This window comes from Brachyistius frenatus, unplaced genomic scaffold, assembly GCF_029030835.1.
Source record: "Brachyistius frenatus isolate BFR_SWC_R1_liver_20210118 unplaced genomic scaffold, ASM2903083v1 Contig_13, whole genome shotgun sequence".
NCBI lineage: Eukaryota > Metazoa > Chordata > Actinopteri > Embiotocidae > Brachyistius > Brachyistius frenatus.
This window is the reverse complement of record NW_027210612.1, coordinates 1190963-1210470: the sequence shown is the minus strand read 5'-3', so window position 1 is coordinate 1210470 and position 19508 is coordinate 1190963. Positions and strand designations below refer to the sequence as shown.

The 19508-nt window shown below is 39.9% G+C and overlaps 1 protein-coding gene across 1 annotated transcript; it reads right to left on the bottom strand.

Annotated features, from left to right (window-relative positions):
- Nucleotides 1-428: 428 nt before the first annotated feature.
- myofl (myoferlin like) lies at nucleotides 429-18956 on the bottom strand. The gene is made up of 54 exons (XM_069692692.1): nucleotides 18768-18956; nucleotides 18274-18329; nucleotides 18053-18141; nucleotides 15856-15964; nucleotides 15548-15644; nucleotides 14704-14873; nucleotides 14271-14399; nucleotides 13775-13837; nucleotides 13596-13646; nucleotides 13471-13501; nucleotides 13262-13377; nucleotides 13049-13175; nucleotides 12864-12967; nucleotides 12707-12775; nucleotides 12564-12607; nucleotides 12399-12481; nucleotides 12257-12292; nucleotides 11855-11979; nucleotides 11621-11734; nucleotides 11355-11532; nucleotides 10787-10911; nucleotides 10566-10675; nucleotides 10226-10418; nucleotides 9959-10114; nucleotides 9665-9796; nucleotides 9382-9545; nucleotides 8356-8470; nucleotides 7740-7842; nucleotides 7502-7641; nucleotides 7239-7403; nucleotides 6864-6951; nucleotides 6577-6654; nucleotides 6272-6453; nucleotides 5975-6133; nucleotides 5794-5892; nucleotides 5418-5579; nucleotides 5149-5314; nucleotides 4994-5064; nucleotides 4891-4905; nucleotides 4704-4802; nucleotides 4356-4484; nucleotides 3761-3916; nucleotides 3513-3604; nucleotides 3245-3415; nucleotides 2878-3026; nucleotides 2533-2672; nucleotides 2313-2401; nucleotides 2138-2233; nucleotides 1898-2039; nucleotides 1677-1776; nucleotides 1341-1534; nucleotides 1146-1255; nucleotides 911-1058; nucleotides 429-714 (listed from the first exon to the last, which is right to left on the bottom strand). Exons 1-54 carry the CDS (start codon nucleotides 18853-18855, stop codon nucleotides 676-678), a joined length of 6156 nt encoding a protein of 2051 aa, XP_069548793.1. The 5' UTR covers nucleotides 18856-18956; the 3' UTR covers nucleotides 429-675.
- Nucleotides 18957-19508: the final 552 nt, after the last annotated feature.

Below are 19508 nucleotides of genomic sequence, written 5' to 3'. Positions count from 1 at the left end.
ATAGCAGAAAGAAAAACAACAACCTCAATTGGCTAAACTAAATGTAAATGATCAGGAGGAAAATGTAATCCTTAGAAGTTTATTTTATGTCCTGTGAGTGCATCTTTTTTTTTTCTGGCCTGTCAATCAGTTTTATTTTTATAATCAATTTACAAGTGAAGTGATGCAAGGGATTTTTGTATAAAGTGTATTATGCATTTAAAATGTTTTATTAAAAATTTAAAACTATTTTAGTTAATCCAAATTTTAGCGAGGCACTTAAAATGTTCATCTGACTAAAATGGACAATAAAATGTACTTATTAGAGATAATATTGCTAATTCAATGCAATGTAGGTGGACTGAAGATTGTTTTGAGTTCATTCGTTTTTAGATTGCATACCACACATTATCAAGGAATTCAAACAAAATATGAACAATTTGTACATATTAACATTTATGAAAATCATGATATCCTTTATTTGTAAAAACATGATCATAAGAAAGATTATTTGGATTTGGTTTACAAGAGATACAAGTAATACTGTGAGTGCAAAAATTAAAAAAATAGACAGCCGAGTATCAGTCTGCTATTTCATCAGCAGAGAAAAGCGTTGCATATTTCTGAGGAATGTCAACAGTGAGCAGGACTGTAGATTGTGCTGCAGGAAGCTGGGCAGCATCTTCATAATGGCTCTCAGGAGAAAGGCTTCACAATCTTCATTGAGATGTAATTCTGTGGTGGAAGCATAGACTTATGAGTTATGAAATTATACCTGTTATAATAACAAATCACTTACAGAAAGTCAGTGAATGAATATTCAAGCTGTTTTAAACAAAATACCATCAAGGTTTTGATGGATTAAAACAAAATAACGAGAGATTCATACATAATCAAATAAAGAAATTATTAGCAAACTGAGTGATCTTACAGGTAGGGAGTAGAACAGGATCCCAAGGAACAAGAGAACCAGCAGAAGAAGAACCCCTCCAATGAAAATCCACTTGAATCTGCGCCACACTATGAACTTCATGGTCTTGCAAGGGTTCGTAAACCAGAAGAATGATGTGTCAGGGCGGCTGTTGAATGAAGACAAAACAATCTTTACATTATGTAAATTTATGTAAAACAATTCATAGTTTTATTTTAGAGAGCTGTATTATTACTTGGGTGGGTCCAGTTTTGGATTCATGTTCGGCTCATCCCGGCCTTTCCCAGCCGGCCTCTCATCCATCTCCTTCTCCTCCATTATTTCCAGGGTCATCTCTACTTTTCCCTGTGACATTTTGAAACACAGGTTTAAACAGTGTTAAGGAAAAAAAGACCATTGACTAAGGACTGTGCACAGGAAATGAACATACACCAAGCACATGTTTCCCATCCTGCTCAATTGCACATGGCCACCAGCCTCGCACAGATTTCTGGGAGAAGAGGGAGTTGGGCTGCGTTTTTTTGGAGAAGATTGATCCCGCCATCCCAGGCAGCATCTTCAGGCTGCACTTTTCTGGGGTCTTCGCAGGGGGGACCAGGTTGAGGAAGTCCAGCTCAACTGAACCTGTGACATAAAAATGGATAAAAAATAATTGTGTCTTTATGCTGCATAGTTACAGTACATACATTATGGTAGTTCTGTCTTTCAAGGATTTTCCTTTGTGTAGTTGTGGCAAAAATTGTGGTAAATGACAATACTGCTTCACCTAAGTAGTCATCCAGAGAGAATTTGTCGTTGTCCCAAATCTGGATGATCAATTTAGGAGGAATCCTAAATTCTGTTTTGTCCAGATTCCAAAAGTGCTCCTGTAAAAAGAGAGAAATTACATTTAGATCATTACCTGCTGTCATATCTTCATAACAAAACAAGTTAGGTTATGAACAGCAATCAGTCTATGCTTTGTTCCTGATCCTTGATTACACTCACTTTCCTCGAGACAACACACAGCTGTTCTGCAGGCAGGTATTCAAACCCGAAGATGAACCTCCAGTTGAAGTTTCCATCTCCATCCAGGGATCTGTAGTGGACGTCAGTCTTCTGCTTATCCTGCTCCATTCCTGGCATCCATCTAAAAACATAATAACATTTTATTCATATTAGATATTTGCAAAAATGAATATTAAATTAATTGAAGGGTTAAATTAAAAGACAGGATAAGTAAGTTACCCTTTAACATAGATGTCACTCATGTTTTCTCCAGTGACGCTTGTTTCGTCCAAAGTGACATCAGTTGTGTTCCAGATGATGGCTCGCAAGAAGTACCTGTTTCAAATTTGCCATTATATTTCATCCTTCAGTGCCTTCTGTTGAAATATAATTATTTTTTGAAAGAGTTTCTTACTTCTTGGCTTTGCGTGGAGTGATATCACACGGAGGCCCCAGCAAACCAAGGCTCTTGGGGAAAATGTCGACCCACATTTGAATTCGTCCCTGCATTTGGGGAAAAGGATGATTCTTTTAAACAAAACTATGACACAGCAATATTAAAATATGAATTTCAAAGAGCATTATCTTCATGTAAATGTGCTAAAAAAAAATTGTGCTACTGCTGCTGTTTTAACCTGAGACAGATTTGGTTGGTGGGAGCTGCACAGGATTCTGGACTCCACATGCTCTGGTACCAAGCCCTGGTTTCTAAGAACATGCAGGGCCAGCCTCTCTCTGGTTGGGCCCAAGTGCGGGTGGATCACAGTGTTTGCTTCTGCAAAGGACGTAGCAGATTACAAACATCAGTGGTGAAAGGATATTATGCCACAGATGTTAATATCATAGACAACCAAATCGCCAAACTGAAAATAAATCCAAGAGCAGCAAGGCAGACATGTAATCATTAAACAGTAAGTGAAAAAGTAAACACAAGTAATAATAAAATAATAAGATAATAGGGCATTAGAGAACAGCTGTACCAAAATCTTGCAGGTTGTATTGTTTTCCTAAGAAACACAGTGAGCTCCCATCTTCCTCTATGCGTGGAGGAGGGACGCCCCTCACTTTGGCCACATTCTGGAGGATATGAGAAGGCTTCAGCTGGTCTCTCCACTGATTGATCCCTGACCTGCAAGAAAAATGTAACCACTGGAGCCTTGTACATCTCATCTGACCATAATCACAGCATACAAGAAAGTAAGAGCCCCACAGGTTTCGGCTTTAAGAAACTAAAAAGCATCAAAATAGAAGTCAGTTAACTTTTTTTTTTTAAATATGTATGTGGGGGTTTTTCTGGTGTTACTTCACATGCAAGAGCACATAATTACACAAAAAGCACATACTTACACACAATATGTCTGTGGCAGGCCACAACAGGACCTGAAGCGGGACAGTAGTCTGTTCTCCAAATCAATGACTGTCTCACCCACTTTTTCATCACTGCTCAGTAAGTCATAGTCATATACAGCAATCTTCAGATCTTTGTCTTGAGGCAGGAAGCAGGACATCTCAAACATCCTGGACATGAATGGAGGCGAGCATATACAGTATTTGTTGCTGCTTTATGTTTCTGGAGATCTAAATGTTTTGGATAAATGAAAAATCACCATCTCACCTTCCAAACTCTGGATTGAGGGTGTTTGGTTTGTAGTTATCTCGGTCATCCAGTATTTTTCTCCCCACTGTAATTTTTATGTATGGGTCACACTGAAATGACAACGCAGAAAAAAAATATGTTGAAAGGAACTCAGCATCTTCTTCACTTGGTATAATGACAAGTTCGGAGGTGAAATCGGGATAAAAGTTTGTTGTTATCACCAAACCAGTGTGACTGCTTAGCTCATTGAGTCATATAAAACTCACCATGCCATTTGTATCCTTCGGCTGCAAGTCAATACAGCGCACCACATATATTCTGATCAGGCACTCCTGTGGTCCACTCTCAGGAAGTTCTCTGAATTGCCGAGGTGGAGTTGGCACCCCGGGGTCATCGGGAAGTGGGTAAATCTTGAATGAGCCCTGTACACCACCAAAGACAGGATAGCCAATAGTTATTAGTATTATATAATGAATCTTCATTCACACACCATGATAAAAGTAAATTATGGAAGCGGAAAATGATCAAATTAAATCTCTTCAGTTTTCATTTTGTTTGAAGAAAAAAATACCACAATCCAACTGTCCAACAAATGAAAAAGCACTACACCATTTCATTCAAAATAAAGATTTCAATACGCTGATTTTTTTTTCCACTACAGAACCTAATAAATATCCATTTACAAGTACAACTTCATTATCCAAGTAAAGCTGCCTAATTAGTTCATGAAATGTAACGGAAGTTGTTAAATTATCCACCAGAGGGCAGACAAAAGCTGTAAAACTCCAAAATCAACTGTTGCTTTTACAACAGTTCAGGGTTAATTGGGATGCTGCATGACTGATATGCACCCTGCTTTACCTTGAACTCTCCCACCACTGAGGGGTCGTCTTCCTCGTCTTCAGTCTTTCCTCGCTGAAGTTTGAAGGTGCTGCAGAAGTCGGTCATTCCCTGGAACTGCTCAACCTCTTCTAACTCGGATGTATACACCTAAAAACCATAAAACACATGAAAGGCTCGGTCCTCTGTACACAGTAGACAGTAAGGCAATAACAAAAATAGAATGCACATTTGATCATGTTTACCACCTAGCTATAACACTTCCCAGACAGAACTAACTCCTGAATTTTCCTAAACATGTTTGACTGCTCATAGACACAAATTAAATCAGTTCTTGTTTTTCTTTCAGTGGGCAAAACGTGTTTTCACCTGTAATGTGTCGTATCCCTTTTTTAGGTAAGGCCCACACTTGTCCTGCTCTCCAACAGAGGCAAAGAACTTACTCCACCAGTCTACTGTCTCCTGTTCCTACACAATGGAAGATTATGAAAAACTTTGAAAAAAATGTAGAAACAGTATTCATCAGTAGACCATCTGTGAAAAGAAAAAGTCTCACCATCTCTGTTTGAAGCTGCAAAGTGGGAAACAGACAAAGAATGCTTATTAGTAGTAGATGCAGAAATCCTGCCACAATACTTATGCGACTACTTTTTATTTACCTCAGTTTTCACAATGGGCCGTTCCTCAATCTCTATGACAACATCTCCTTGGGCAGCAGTTATCATTGCCACTGCAAAGTTAATGGTGAAAAGTATAACGAAGCTGTAGGTGAGTGTGTATAAATGTGTGAGAGTTCATGCATGTGGGAGGATACCTCTGGCAGACATGCAGACTTCACTGTTAAGACGATACGGGTCACAGCGGAACTCCTCCAGACAGTCAATGGTGCACTGTCCCACTACAGGTTTCCGCCCAAAGGGTCTGTGGTCGACTACCTTCAGCACAATGGGAGGGGTGTACATCTCCTCTTTTGGGAGAAGCTAGGTGAGCAGCCACAGAACAGACCATGTAAGGAAATACTTCAAAACAACATACATTTACAGCTGTCTGAATATTTTCTCTGGACAGTTTGAGGGTTAGTACCACTTTGAGGAGCAGCACAGATCCGGGGAAGTTGGGATTCTTTTTGTAGTTTTTGATCACAGCGGTTTGAACAATCTCACCACCACATTCCACTATCAAACTGGGGGAGGACACTGTGGCCAACTGGTAGGTCTTCATGTTCCTCAAGCCCCAAGTCAAGACCTGGCATCAAATCAAAACATGAATACACTTTGAAAACACTGGTATAAGCAGATAAAAAGACTAGCATGGTTGCGGGGGATAACGGAAAGGAAGGAAGGTCGTTATGGATGAGAAATGCAACCAGAACAGAAATCCTGGGCTGGGCTGGTCATGTCTGGTCATGTAATATGTGTGGAGGGAATTAATAGACACCGGCAGAGGCTTGATGGTGTACCTCAATCGCAGTGAGCTGCACTACTGGCCTGATTCCCTGAGGAACCATGTAGAGTTTCTCCCCCCGCCGAGGAGGCACCAGAGGCAGATCGTCATTCGCCTGGAGGTCAAGCACAAGATCCTCTATAAAGCTTATAAAGTTAAATTAAAGTATATTTACTCCATTTAAGTGTAATCTTTACCTTGTCCTTCAGCAGGAGCTCAGCAGCTAGCAGTATCTCTCCAGCACTGCGACCCTTCTTGGTGACTGGGTACCATAGCAGCTTAGGACTGACAGCCACGGCAGGCCTCAGCTTCACCACGGGGGGGCACGTGCAGCGACCCATGGGCTCATCTTTACCCTGGTGAATAAGGTACAGCAGCACACAAAGATTTAGCAAAGCCTTACTATATCTACCAAGACCCCGAGCTGCTTTCATACAACTATGTGATTATGTGATATGATTAGAAGTTTGTCAGAATAAACACATAAAACACACCACTTGATCACGATCGTACAGCTCCAAGACCACATCCGGAGGGTTGCGGGCGATTGTCTGAGGGTCTCCGTAGATTTCAACGTCCTCAAAGATGAGAGTCTGATCCCATGTGGGGTTAAGAGTGGTCCTGATGACCTCTGTGGTCTTACTCATGTGGAGAAATGACACATGGGCGTAGGGATCTGGAGAGGAGCAGGGCATTAATATTATCTACGTTGTCAAAATTGTACATCAGGATTGGATGTCATTAATTTCTCCTGATCAAGCTTGTATTTTGTCTGCTTATAATGAGGCTTTGTTTTTACCTGAGAAGCTGTCTTTGTCCATGGCACAGAGGTTTCTCGCCTGATAAACGTACACTCTCAGATGGTAAATGTAAAACCCTAGAGGGAGATCATTTTTATCTACATGCCAAACTTGATCACTGTTAAAACATGACACCTGATAAAGCATGTGCACTAATTTAGTAGTCACATATTACAAACTCCATGATGACAATGTTATCTCGCATTTAGAAACAGTCAGGAAGCAGTGTTTCAAGAACAAATGAGCCTTCAATCAGCATCAATATTTGTCTGATCCAACTACTTACGGCTAAAGTGGCAGGAAACAGTGGGTGTGTTGGCACCAAATAGTTTGGCTGCATCCGTTTTGCTGGCCTTCTCATCAACATCAACCCCCTGTTAACAAAACACAGGCTGAGGTGCTTAAAAAAAACTAAACTAAACATCAAACATTTGAGCCAAATTGGAGAAAATTTGAGGCAAAGAATGTGGAACTAGAATAAACTTCCTGAGTCATTTGCCAACAAATTACAGGAACAGGCATATGCATGAGAATAATAATAGAATATGACTCAGATGGCATAAAGTAACACCTGTTGCTATGACAACTGCCTAGCTTGGGAACATGAAAGAATAAGAAACATATTTAGCAACATTACGTAGAGTTGTTAAGCAACACTCACGAATGCCCCTTCCAGTCTGAAGATGGCGGAGGCCCCGATGCAGTCTGATGGGACCATCTTTCTCCTCCAGCGGCGGCGGCGGAACGTGTCGGTGGAGCGCTCCTTCCTGTGGAACTTCCAGCCAATCAGGGAGGAGTATTCCCAACCTTCCCCTGGTTCTCGTCTCTGTAGACGAGACGAGACGAGGACAAGAAACAAATGACAGACTGTACGCATAACATGTGTCAAATCTACTCTTTTTTTCTCCTCGACCTCTTCCTCACCTCGGCAACAGCCATTTTATCCGATATCTTCCTTCTTGGTCTGATGAGTCTCTTCCTGCGGTGGACGTGGTACATCTTCTCTGCTGCAACCCAGGACTTGGGTTTATCGGCAGGGGGGATGGTGACTCCATATTCCCAACCTAATGTCAAAACACACACCGACATAATTGTGTCTCACAGTATTACATACAAGAATGAAGACTTTGATTACATATTTCAGTTGTAATATTCATGTTACCGCTCTCATCAACAGCTCTATTGCTGTCAAAGCTCCAGTTGTCCTCCCAGGTCCATCCAGGTGGACAGTCCAACTCTCCTGGGCTTTGAGCCTTTTCTCCATTCTAGATAAAACACACACTTTGTGTGTCATTCATGTCATATTTGTAGCATTAAGTGGTTCCAAAATGCAACACAAAATGATTGGATTTTAACATTGATTACATCATACATAAATATAACTGTTTAAGGCTTTTGTTCAGGCCGAGTACCAATCATAATGTCTTAACCATTAGTAGCAGTTCTAATAAAAACTTCCCATTACACCAGAAAGACAGTTGGTCACATCTTTAAAAGGCCATGTGCTCATTGCCATCACAAACCCACCAATCTACGGTGGATAACAGCCCAAAGGAAACTGATAACATTGGAACTAAAGTATGAATAAACAAGCTTTTTCATGTTATCTTCACCTTGTGTGTGTGTGTGTGTGTGTGTGTGTGTGTGTGTGTGTGTGTGTGTGTGTGTGTGTGTGTGTGTGTGTGTGTGTGTGTGTGTGTGTGTGTGTGTGTGTGTGTGTGTGTGTGTGTGTGTGTGTGTGTGTGTGTGTGTGTGTGTGTCACAGCAGTATATCGTACCACGTCTGTGCAGGGCTCTGCAGCGGGCTTCCACTCCCCACCTGGAAAACGTGTTTCATTCTGAAAAACTTCCTCTGTGAACTCTGTGTGGCCGGCATCTGCTTCTGTCAACAAACTGTAGAAAACACCACCAAAGCACACGATGAGTGGCTTTGTGACTCAGACAAAAGCTATGTAGGACCACAATAAACAGTTCAGGAAGACAGGCTTGAAAAACCTCAGATTATTTACATGAACCTTAGTGGGAGAATGGAAGCTCTTCAGAATTAGGAGGCGCACAGAGAGGGAGACCTCCTTAAACCAAAACACTGGCTGATGCCTAAATTCCTTTTCATTTCCTCTGATTGTGTTCATGATAGGGTTCTGTGCTGTGGCTGGTACCATCAGTCAATTCCAATTGCATAAGGGATAATACCTGACAAGTTGTACCAACAACAACAACAACAACAACAAAAGCAGGGTACAGAGAACCATGTAAATGTGTAAAATCAGGTGCAAACTCCACACCATCTGCAAAAAAATATCAAAGCAGATTTACTAACAACGTGCAGTGAGGATTGCGTCTTTCAAATGTGCAATTTAACACACGTCCATTTTGCGTGTTTGCCAGTATGCATATGTAATATTGGGCGTTTCGGCTTGAAGGTGCAAAATACTGGGAGGGAACATGTTTAGTACCCGCGACCCTCATTTAAATACGGCGATTTGCACCTGATTTCAATGATGCAATTACTCTTAGTAAATCACCTGCAAAAGGGTGCAAAGAAATTTGCTAACTTTTTGGAAGGAACACGCAATTTAGTACCCTTTATTTGAGATCTTAGTAAATCAGGCCCTTGGTGTTTTATCCTCCTTGTCACTCATTGCATTAATCGAGCATACCGCTTGAACAGTGTTATCCCTCACTTAAAAAAAAGAAGCTGACATATAAGCAGGATTCTGAAGAATGTGCTTACAGGAAGGTTGTACTTGAAACTCCAAGCCAAGAATCACAAAGAGTGATAAAAGGGAGTTTCTTCAACTTACCATCGCTCAGGGTCAACAAACCAGTCTCCCTCCCACTCCCATCCTCGTGGTGGCAGAAAGCGCTCTTGTTTGAGTTTCACCTTTCCAGTTACATCTGAGAACTTATAGCGGCCAACCAGGCCGGTGGTTCCCCACTTCCCAAACACCTGAGCCTGGTTCTCATACTGCAGAGAGAGCAGGTGTGTTTGGGAGCAATATTTTATACAAAACAAATGTAAAGTCAGTGATTAGAAATGTGCATGCATATATTTATAATATCTAATGTGTAGTGTAGGTACTGTACCATTTCAGCATACACACTGAAGTTCCCCTCTGCGAAGCTGTTGAACTTCTTCTCATGGGCAGAGAGGCCGAGCCACATGTTGGCCCGCAGCTGCACGGGGAGCTTCACACCTTTGTCTCTGTCCATGGGGTACTAATGAAGCACAAATTATGGCCGTGAGAACTCCTTGCAAAATTTAACAACAAAATAAATGACTAACATTAATTCGTACGACCTGCAGACTGATTGCAAACTTCTAAAGAAGCATCTCTTACATTAGAGTGAATGTGTTTTTGTATGTTCACTGGTTTTTACCTGCATGAAAATGGTCTGGGTCTTTCCGCAGTGTTTGCCGTGGGCTTGTTCGCTGAAGTTAGAGTACAGGATCTGGTTGGCTGGAACTCGGGCATAAGCCACACGCTTCTCTCCTCTCAGCATCCATATGATGACATCTGGCATGCTGTTCTGAGGCTGATGGAGACATTTCAGTTACATAATAAACTTTCAACCATATCTCTTTCAGCTACATAATATTGATAGAACCCGAGGCATTCAAGGATGTAAAACGTTTTTTTCCCTGACCTCCTCTGCCAGCTGCTTGATTCGTTCCAACCAGTCTTCAATGTCACCAACAGTGGCCTTGACATCTGCAGCCTCTTCTTTCATGCGACTGGCCATCTGTGTGATACTGTCCACAGCAGCGTCACGTAGAGCTTTTATTTGGAGATCCAGCACTGTAATGTTGGGCTGACCCTCCAGTACAGGAAGCTGGAGACTGTCAAAACAGAGACCAGCATGAAACAACCAAATTCAACCTAAAAAGCCAACTGTGGCAAAAAGAATTCGTTACCGAAAGATAAACTCTCCCATTACTTCATGTAGCTCACGAGTCTAGTGTAGGATCTGTCTGGTCCTGTCTTACCTGTTAAGATCCTCGATCAAATGATTGATGAGTTTGAGCCAAATCTCTGCCAGATGTGTCTCAGACACCTTGGCTAACATGGCTGTTTTTAAAGAAGTCAGGTGGGACTCCTAAAATAAATTACAATGTCAGGTAAGATAAGATAAACAGAAGGACCGGTGTAGACATGTACAATATTTAAGCACACAATGTGCTAATCTGTCACCATGACCTGTTCTCACCAGTCTCTCAGCAAAGAAGAGGAGAACATTGACAGAGTCCAGGCGGTGGCTGATTTCTTCCCAGTATGAAGTGAGAATCACGACAGGCTTAGTGTCAGCCCAGGGAAGGTAATAGTAGTGATTACCTGTTGAATACACAAGAAATATATCTAATTATTTTAAACACATGTTTTGGCTCTACTTAATTTCTTTGGCTTCATGACCCCTTACTTTTAAAAAAGATTTACAGCACAGGTAACTGCTTAAGCAAGGGAATGTCCCCTGATACATTACAGTTTACTACTGAGTATACTAATGTTTTGTCATTGGGTTTCTAAAGAGATTTAAAACACATTTTATACAGTTGGAAAAGTATATAATGCAATTGAAATTCCTTCATACCTCTCACAAAACATGCCATATTACTTAATTTCACTTACACAGCAATTAGTCAAAAGTATTGTGTCATGAAAACATTAAAACTCAAAAACAACTCGAAAGTAATGGTCCTGAAACACATTTAAAAATACCCTAAATTCGAACTTGGAATGAAGCTTTGACTTTGTTTGTTTCTTCGTTGGTTTCGTACCATCAAACACAGCAAAGCTGTACTGGGTAGTGGATGACAGGGGCTTGCAGGTGGAGTCCAGCTTGTTGCCATAGTTACCAATGCTGACCTCAAACTGGATGGGCTCACCCGGCTCTTGAAGCATGCAGGCACTGTGGAAAACAGCGCACAGAGAGAACTTCCTCCTCCGCTGGTATTTCTGCACGCAATCAAAAAGAATGTGGCAGTGTTAGAAGTTGAGGCAGGATTATTGTTGTTTAACTTTTTGCTCTTTACGTAGTGTGTACCTGTGCCACCAGGATGTCATCACTGGAGATGTCATCCACATTCTTATCAACCTTTCCATCCAACTGAGTGGACAGTTCAACAAGGACTCTGCCCCTGTATGCGACTCCTTCACCCTGGAACAGATCCAAATGCAAAAACCTCATGTACACATACTGATAAAGGGGAAATATCATGTGTCATCAAAAACTCTGTACTACTGTACTGTACTGTACTGTACTGATGGGTAGTCTTACCTTTCCTAAGTTGAGTTCATCATATGGGTCTGGCAGGCCGGTGAATTCTCTTGGGCTGCCGTACAGGTTGACATAGCAGGGTCCAAAAGCTGGGAGGAAACCAACCTCTGATGCTGCAGTGCTCACTGTGACACACACACACACAATTTAAAAACCCACTTGGACAAGTCTTATAAAACAATAGGGGGAGGAGAGATACATAAACAGAAGCAGATGGTTTAACACTCAATACAACCACAGTAATCGGGTAATGAATTAAAAAATCTTTAATGTAGCTGGTAATGAGGTGAACTTTACTGTTTCCTGAGTTTTATGGTCCAGTTTTTAAGCTACAAAGCAACAGTTATCGTTTTTAATGGAAAACACGAATGAAAAATAAGCAGATGACTATTTTGTACATACATTCAGAGACGGCGTTGCAATTTTCAGCCCGTGTGTCTGTTTTAAAAAAAAAAAAAACATACATTACATGTCACATTGCAATGTAAAGAAATAAAACCATTAAGTGACATGAATCATAAAAACATACATATTACACGATTACCTTCAACCTCTCCACCAGAGGAAGACATTTTGCTCAGATTCAGAAACGTTGTTCCGATGGCATCGTTCTTGGTTAGACGATCCCTGCCGAAAGTAAACTGCAATTTCAAATACTGGTAGTAATATTGTCACCTGTGCATCTGTGTGTGAATGAATCAGCTCTTACCAGTCATACATAGTCAGCTTGATGCATTCACACATGGATGGGAACTACAGAGGCAGAGATAATTTGTGCTGAAGGTTAAAGTGTTTCTGAAATATGAATCAAGTTCATAAAATATGTAACATGTTAATATGCATCTTTCTTACTTTGACTTGGAGATTGAGGAGTTGATTCCACTCTGGGTTAGCATTTTTCTCGATTATTTTGGTACATAGCTAAAAAAAATAAAGGTAGGATTGCAAATTAATTTTACTCAGTAATGACATTTAAAACGTTTTTTCATACAATATAACATATTTGTACCTTCTTCCCAGCAAAGCTGATTTCCAAATATGGATCCACCAAGTTTTTCCGGTCTCCTTCCCCTCCAAAGACTTGCTTGACTGTCTGAAGAAAGGCATCATCCACTGCAACACAAAGTCATTTCTAAATACAAGTTTCAAGAAAGGATTTGACTGCAGTAATTTATTGACTTACGCATCACTTACTTTGTGGCATGTCCTCGGCACGATAGACTTTAAGGTTCAAGGTGGCCCATCGCATTGTGATTCCAGCTGGCACCAATAGATTACTCTCTATGTCGTCCTGGTCCTCATTTAACTTTCTCCTCTCAGTCTGGAGAGGAGAGGAGAGGATCTTTTTATCACTATTCTTTGACAAGATAAAGATAAAGGAATTTAACGGTAAGAAGTTACTCGTACCGGTTGCTCATCTCCAGCGCCCACAATAATTATGCTGACTTTCAGGTAACCTCTGGCCCCTGAGCTGGAGTCATCAGGTTCACTCAGGAGAAGCCATTTCCTCAACATGGCATGACCTGGACATGGTATAATATTTAACACGTACAAACATCTCCATACAAAGAGAACTTGAACTTTCCAAAAACTGCAATATAAAGGGAAACACTGACCAGGTTCATCATAGATGTAGCCAACATCCAGCTAGATATGATGGAAAAAAAAGTTGAAATATGTCAAACTACTGAGCAATAAATAGAGCAACGTTAAGAATTGAACAGCACTTAAATGGACATACCTTGAACTCTCCCATTAGACTGTCAGCTCTGAGGGAGAAGGAGTCATAAACCTGTGAGAACAAAACCGGAGATGCAAAAAATTACTGGATTTTAAAAGCATACAATGGACAGTCCTTTTATTTTTGTCTAGAAAAAGTAAAAAACATGTTTTTATTATGCAAATGAATAAAATACACACCCGAAGATTGATGCTCTCATCAAACAGCTCTGAGGGGAGCATGCTAACATTGTAGAAAAATATCTGAGGGACAGAAAAGAAACTCCTTGAATAAATTTCCATTTCTGTGACCACTGTATGCACAATATATTAGATGTCAGACGCACTTTGATAAATCTGAACGTGGAAAATTACAGAACTCACAATTTGATTCTTTCTGTAAGCTTTGCCAAAAGCTGAGACGAGGGAAAATGCATTTGAGAGGAGTTAGGCACAAGAGACAGCTGAAAGCACTGTCTTCAATCTCCAAAGAGAGAAACACTCAAGTTGCCTTATCACCACTGTTAATACAGAGAGAAATACCTCAGGGCGAAGCTTGTGGGGATCATTTGGCAAAGAAAGAAGACAAGGCGGTGTTAATAAGGAAAAAAGACAAGCAAGCAAAAAGGCAAAAGTAAGAGATCATTAATAAAAGTCAACAAAGTGGAATATTTTTGTGTGGTGATGGACTCATTACCTCATCAAAGAACGGATTGTTTCCTCTTCTAATTCTGGTCCTGTGCGTATGTCCACATACGTTCACTTTAGCCACGGGTTTGATGTTGTTGCCTGGCAGCTGTCGACCCTCGATAACCCGAACACGAATCTGGACATTGCAAGCAACAACGAGGCAGCTGAACCAACAGTGGCACAATTCATATGGATTTTTTTTTTTTTTTTTTTTAAAGGTGCCATTGGTGCATTTGGGTTGAAAAATACAAACTTATGCAATGATCACAAAACCCTGATAATATTGAAACTGGGGACAATAACAAAGATAATCAAGTGTGTGAAATTGTTTGCCCTGATACAAGACTAAAGGGACATTCACATGTTTGCAGTTGTGTAACATTAGTGATTAATGGTATGATTATCTATTGTGATCATCCAGAAAAAGAGTAAGACAATACCTGGAAGTCTTGATGCTTGTTGGCCAGGGCTCTGTGCCGCTTACGGCTGAGTCGGATTGGCTTGTGGCTCGGTTTCAAAGGCTGGTTTGGTGAAGTGGGACCTCCTGGACTTCCATCCTGACCTCCTCCCTCCATGTCGGTGTCTCCCTCATCTCCCTCCTCACTGCCTCCTGTGGTGCAACCCCACAAAAATCACATAGATACTTGAAATCTATATTCAAAACATGCATGTGTTTTTGTATATTTGTGAACAGAAAGAAAACATCTTCTCACTGAACTTATACCTACACTGTGCTAACCTCCTAACATAATGGCAGAAACTTTTAAGAGAGATAAGAGAATATACATAACTTTGATTGTTTGTTTTCATTGGATAATAATTCCAAACCTTAAGGCAATATCAGTAATATTAAAATACTGCTTTATGAATAGCAACAACAACAAACAGTAAATGTATTGCATTTACAGTATTAGCAGTAATCCCCTTCTATCAAAGTGTGTCATTAAGTTGTCATCAAGTGTTCCATATGAAAAAGTTATGTATGATTTAAGTTTTAAAAAGTTTATAAAAAATAGTATATTAAAATAGTGTTGTAAAAATTATATTAAAGGACTATTTTTGTGGGTTTTAAAAAAAAATTATATTATCTTTTATTCCTTTTTGATTTGAAATTCCTCCTTGTGTGTTCCTTTGCTTATTAATGTGAGATTCCCTGTGAAAAATAATTCATATAAATTAAAGAAGCAAAAATCATTTTTGGATCAGAGGATTAAGAAATTTCAGACATTATAAGGTAAAGGGCATTTTATCGTCAAATTTCTTGTTATCTGGTCGTCTTCTTACCAGCGTTTACATGGGACATGTCTTCATCAGGCTGATCATTTTGGTTTGGAGTAGTGTTGGGAGGTGGCTCATACCCAATGAGCAAATTTATTGTTGCCTGAAAAAGAATACGTTCTCAATTAGCTTGCATCACCAGATTTACTGTATATGTCTAATACCAAATATTACACTATATATTTCAATTGTTTTGACAAGCATCTGCCTTAGTTGATATTCAATTTCATTAAAAAAAAAAAAAACAATTTCAAAAGTATCATGGAAGTGCATTGAATCTATTTAGGATCCTGTTATTAACTAAATGTATTCACCCCAATAGACTGTTGTTTCTCATTGATCAGCGGCACATTCTTGGATGGGATGGACTTCACATGACCACTGGCCAAGTCTCTCAGTGAGATTTTTGCAGAGCCAATAAACCTGAAAAGCAATCACATAAATGTCTGTTTGGTCAAACTCATGAGTCAAAAATCACTGTGGGGTCTTTGCAGGTAAAGACAAAACAATCACCTTTTTATTAGAGAGGCAGCTTGGATAAAATAGATCAAGGAAACGAAAGAGAGAATGCTTTGGTTCCACAAGACTGTAGTTGCTTGTAGCTTTGGATAGTTGACAGTTTACACTTCCCATTTTACTTCTTCACATATTATGAAAAGCCAAGCAGCAACGCCTACATTGTTACTTCGTTTATAATAAACAGAAGTCATGGAACAATGATTAATAATCACAACCAATTGCAACACATTGGGCAATTTCCTAAATCATATCACCTCAAATAACTCCGTCACAAATAGAATGCAATGATTATTCACAAGTGGATGATGGAAGGTCAAATACCCTCTCATGAAAAAAAATCCACTTTGCATGAATAACTACGGCAAAAGAACAGCAGCAGCATTTTCCAAGACAATAAATGGTATGCTTTCCTTTGTGATCATAAACAATATACTTTTCTCCATGACAATGACTGGCTGGTTATATGAGGAAGAAAAAGTAATTGAGGAAACACTGGAAAGATTGAAACAATTAACCACAGGCATGAGCTGCCTGTTTTGTGGCCAGTTTAAGGGTGGACAAATATAGAGCTAGAGAGGTGGAAGAATAGGCCGTCTTAAGTAAGCAACATAACGGCAGGCACAATTCATGGTTACGCTCAGACTCTCTTTTTCTTCTCTCTTGCTCTCAACAAATGCACGACTACTTTGGATTCCACAAAAACTGTTGAAAAACAGTGTCATCTAATGGAGGAAATACAGTATGGTAATTTACAGTTCTTGTCATCGCAGAGGCAGCAACAAAGAATGGTTCATACAGATAATGTCAGTTGCGTAACTGGATGCTTTTAACTCCTGGCTCGAGTGTTTGTAGCTGTTCCATTGAAGAATATTTATTTCACTTTCAGAGCACAGTGAAAGAAACACATGACGTCTTTCGGAGCCGAAAGATATATTTTCTACTTCTAATGTATAACTTTTAAAAGAAGGTTAATGGAAGAGCTCTCTGAGACACATTCCTCTTTCTTGATTTTCCTGGATTGTAAATCTGCCTGTATTTCTAAAAACATGTCCAGAGTCATCACAGCTACACCAATGACAAGCCAGTGCAGGTTCTCTCTTATTCACCCCTCTGCAGGCTGTGATCATGGAAAAATAGGCAGACACCCTCACCCCCACCCCTTGTGCCTTCCCCTGAATAATTTATATTGTACACAATCAGTCACTGGAGTGACTCAGTGGAAATGTTATTCCTTGGTCTGCATTCTTGCCTGCACTTTAGAAAGACATAAGAACTCACAATGTTATGCATGTTGGTGCCCTAACAAACAGCTAAAAAAAAAACTTAAAAAAAACGACACCATTAAGCAGAGTAATACGTAGCATATATGATGGTCTGAGTCTGAGGTAAAGAAGGTGATACCGAAGTTAGTTTTTCCTTTTAAGGAAACATTCCTCGTAGGAGTTGGGGGGCTGTTGTGAGGAAGACCAAGCACCTTCTTTACTTGCACAGCAAGCTTTAACACGATGGCTGCGAGTACAGCAGTTACACACCTCAGAAACGTTACAACATGCTACTCTGCTCCTTAGGAAAATATTGTAATCATTGTTTTCAACTACCCTGGTGACTGTTATAATACTGGTCAAAAAACTGCTATGAAACCAGCACCGTCACAAAATATAATCACACGTCTACCTTCTCAAACGTTAGAGCTTTAAGGAAAGATGAGGTTTTCCCTTTCAGTCATTGCCTGCACTCCCTGGCATGAGGAGAGGTTTCTGTAATGACCACCCACAGTCACAGGGAAGTTGTTGACTCAGAGGTTTCTCTCCACAAAAGCAGAACGATGTTTAAGTGACCATTAATTTGGCATACTGGGACAGGCTCAGGGGTCATGACAACTTAGGACAGCATGGTTTATGTAAAAGAACACTTTTGTTGCTAAGTAACACAATTACAATATGACACATGCAAATGTGACCGTTTTCAGTCTAATGCTCTCGACACACTTACTTGTCTTTCCCGATTGTTTCATAGTCTTTTACAACCACATCGATGAATGAAGATGCATCTAAAGAGCCTTTCAAATCAAATTCAAGCACCTGTAATTACAAAGAAGGACCATCTATCACCAGCAAAGTAATTTAACTCTTAAGTGGGTAATTATTTCACAATAAACAAGTCAACATACTGTAGAAACCACATATTACGGTTAACTTTAATTCCCCACTTACTTGGTTCCAGACCGGATTCAAGTCATTGTCAACTGCTTTGGTTTTCTTCTTTTCACCTGTAAGTAAAATAAAGGAAAATTACAATTGCAAAAACAAGCTTCTCCAAACCAAAAATAAACTACTACATCAATAATTGTGCAAACTTCTTCAAAGAATGATGCATTATGAGGTTTTTATTATAATAAATATATAAAGAACAAGCCCTGTGGCCAAAAATTGCTGGTCTGTAGGGATAGTGGGTTTTTCTGACCTTATAAGGAAGTAAATCTTTGTTTGGCATATGAATCACTGCCAAAATATTCAACCTAACTGCTAGTGAGGGGGGTCGATAAACTGCAAAATGATTACCAAAACCAAAGAATGGCCAAAGATGACAATTTAATAGAAAGTGAAACACGTTGTGCATGATCAATCAAATGGAGAAAAGCTTTAACAGAGTATGGCCGCAGTTTTCCTGAGTAAGAAAAAAGTCAAATCTTAAAAAGATTTCTCACCTCTGAAGATAACCGCAGCAATTGGATCTGGGTTTCCAAGTTTCTTTTTGGGGATCCCCCCAGCGGACTCAACAATGACCCGCAGCATGTTAGTAAAGTCCAAATTTATTGAGAGAATCGGTTCATGCTCCGTGGAGAGACGCACTCACAAAGGGAACTGAAACGCACAGATGTGTGAGAAAGAGAGGAGGGGATACCAGAGGACAGACACATGAGCCGCACCAGCCTGAGATGATATGAGGCAAGAAACAGATTAAAGGGACAAAGGAAAATCTCCCGAGCTCGTTACATTATGAAATAGGCTACTTCATACGTATGACTCAATTTTGCTTGACATCACTATGCTTTAAGGTTGATTAATTTACCATACAGCAACTCCGCTCTTCTTCTGCTGTGCTGCAGCGCCCCCCGGTGGTGCTTTCAATAATGGCCCCTTTCTGCACTACTCGTTATCCAAAACAAATTATATTCATCAGGATATTTTTTTTTTTTTCCTATGTAACTTTTCCGATTTTATTTTATTTATTTATTTTTTTTAGCGCCGCGTGCATTAATTAGATATTAAATAACTTAAATTGATTACGTTGTTCAACAGATGTATTGACATCATTTTCAAACGGAGCTCCTCCCTCAGCGGCAAACTGATCATTTAAAGTAACGTAATTCACCATATGACCACCTCCGCCCTCCCGAGGTAACAAACAATGAATTAGCTGCTAAAAACGATATCTTTAGAGAAGT

Bases quoted from the DNA above. Each gene is read 5' to 3' on its own strand.
- myofl (XM_069692692.1), bottom strand. From the start codon at position 18,855: ATGCTGCGGGTCATTGTTGAGTCCGCTGGGGGGATCCCCAAAAAGAAA. The intron at 9,797-9,958 runs GTAAAAACCAGT...GTGCTTCATTAG, and splicing joins CCCAGACCATTTTCATGCAG to TACCCCATGGACAGAGACAA. The intron at 2,402-2,532 runs GTTAAAACAGCA...CCCCAAATGCAG, and splicing joins ACCAACCAAATCTGTCTCAG to GGACGAATTCAAATGTGGGT.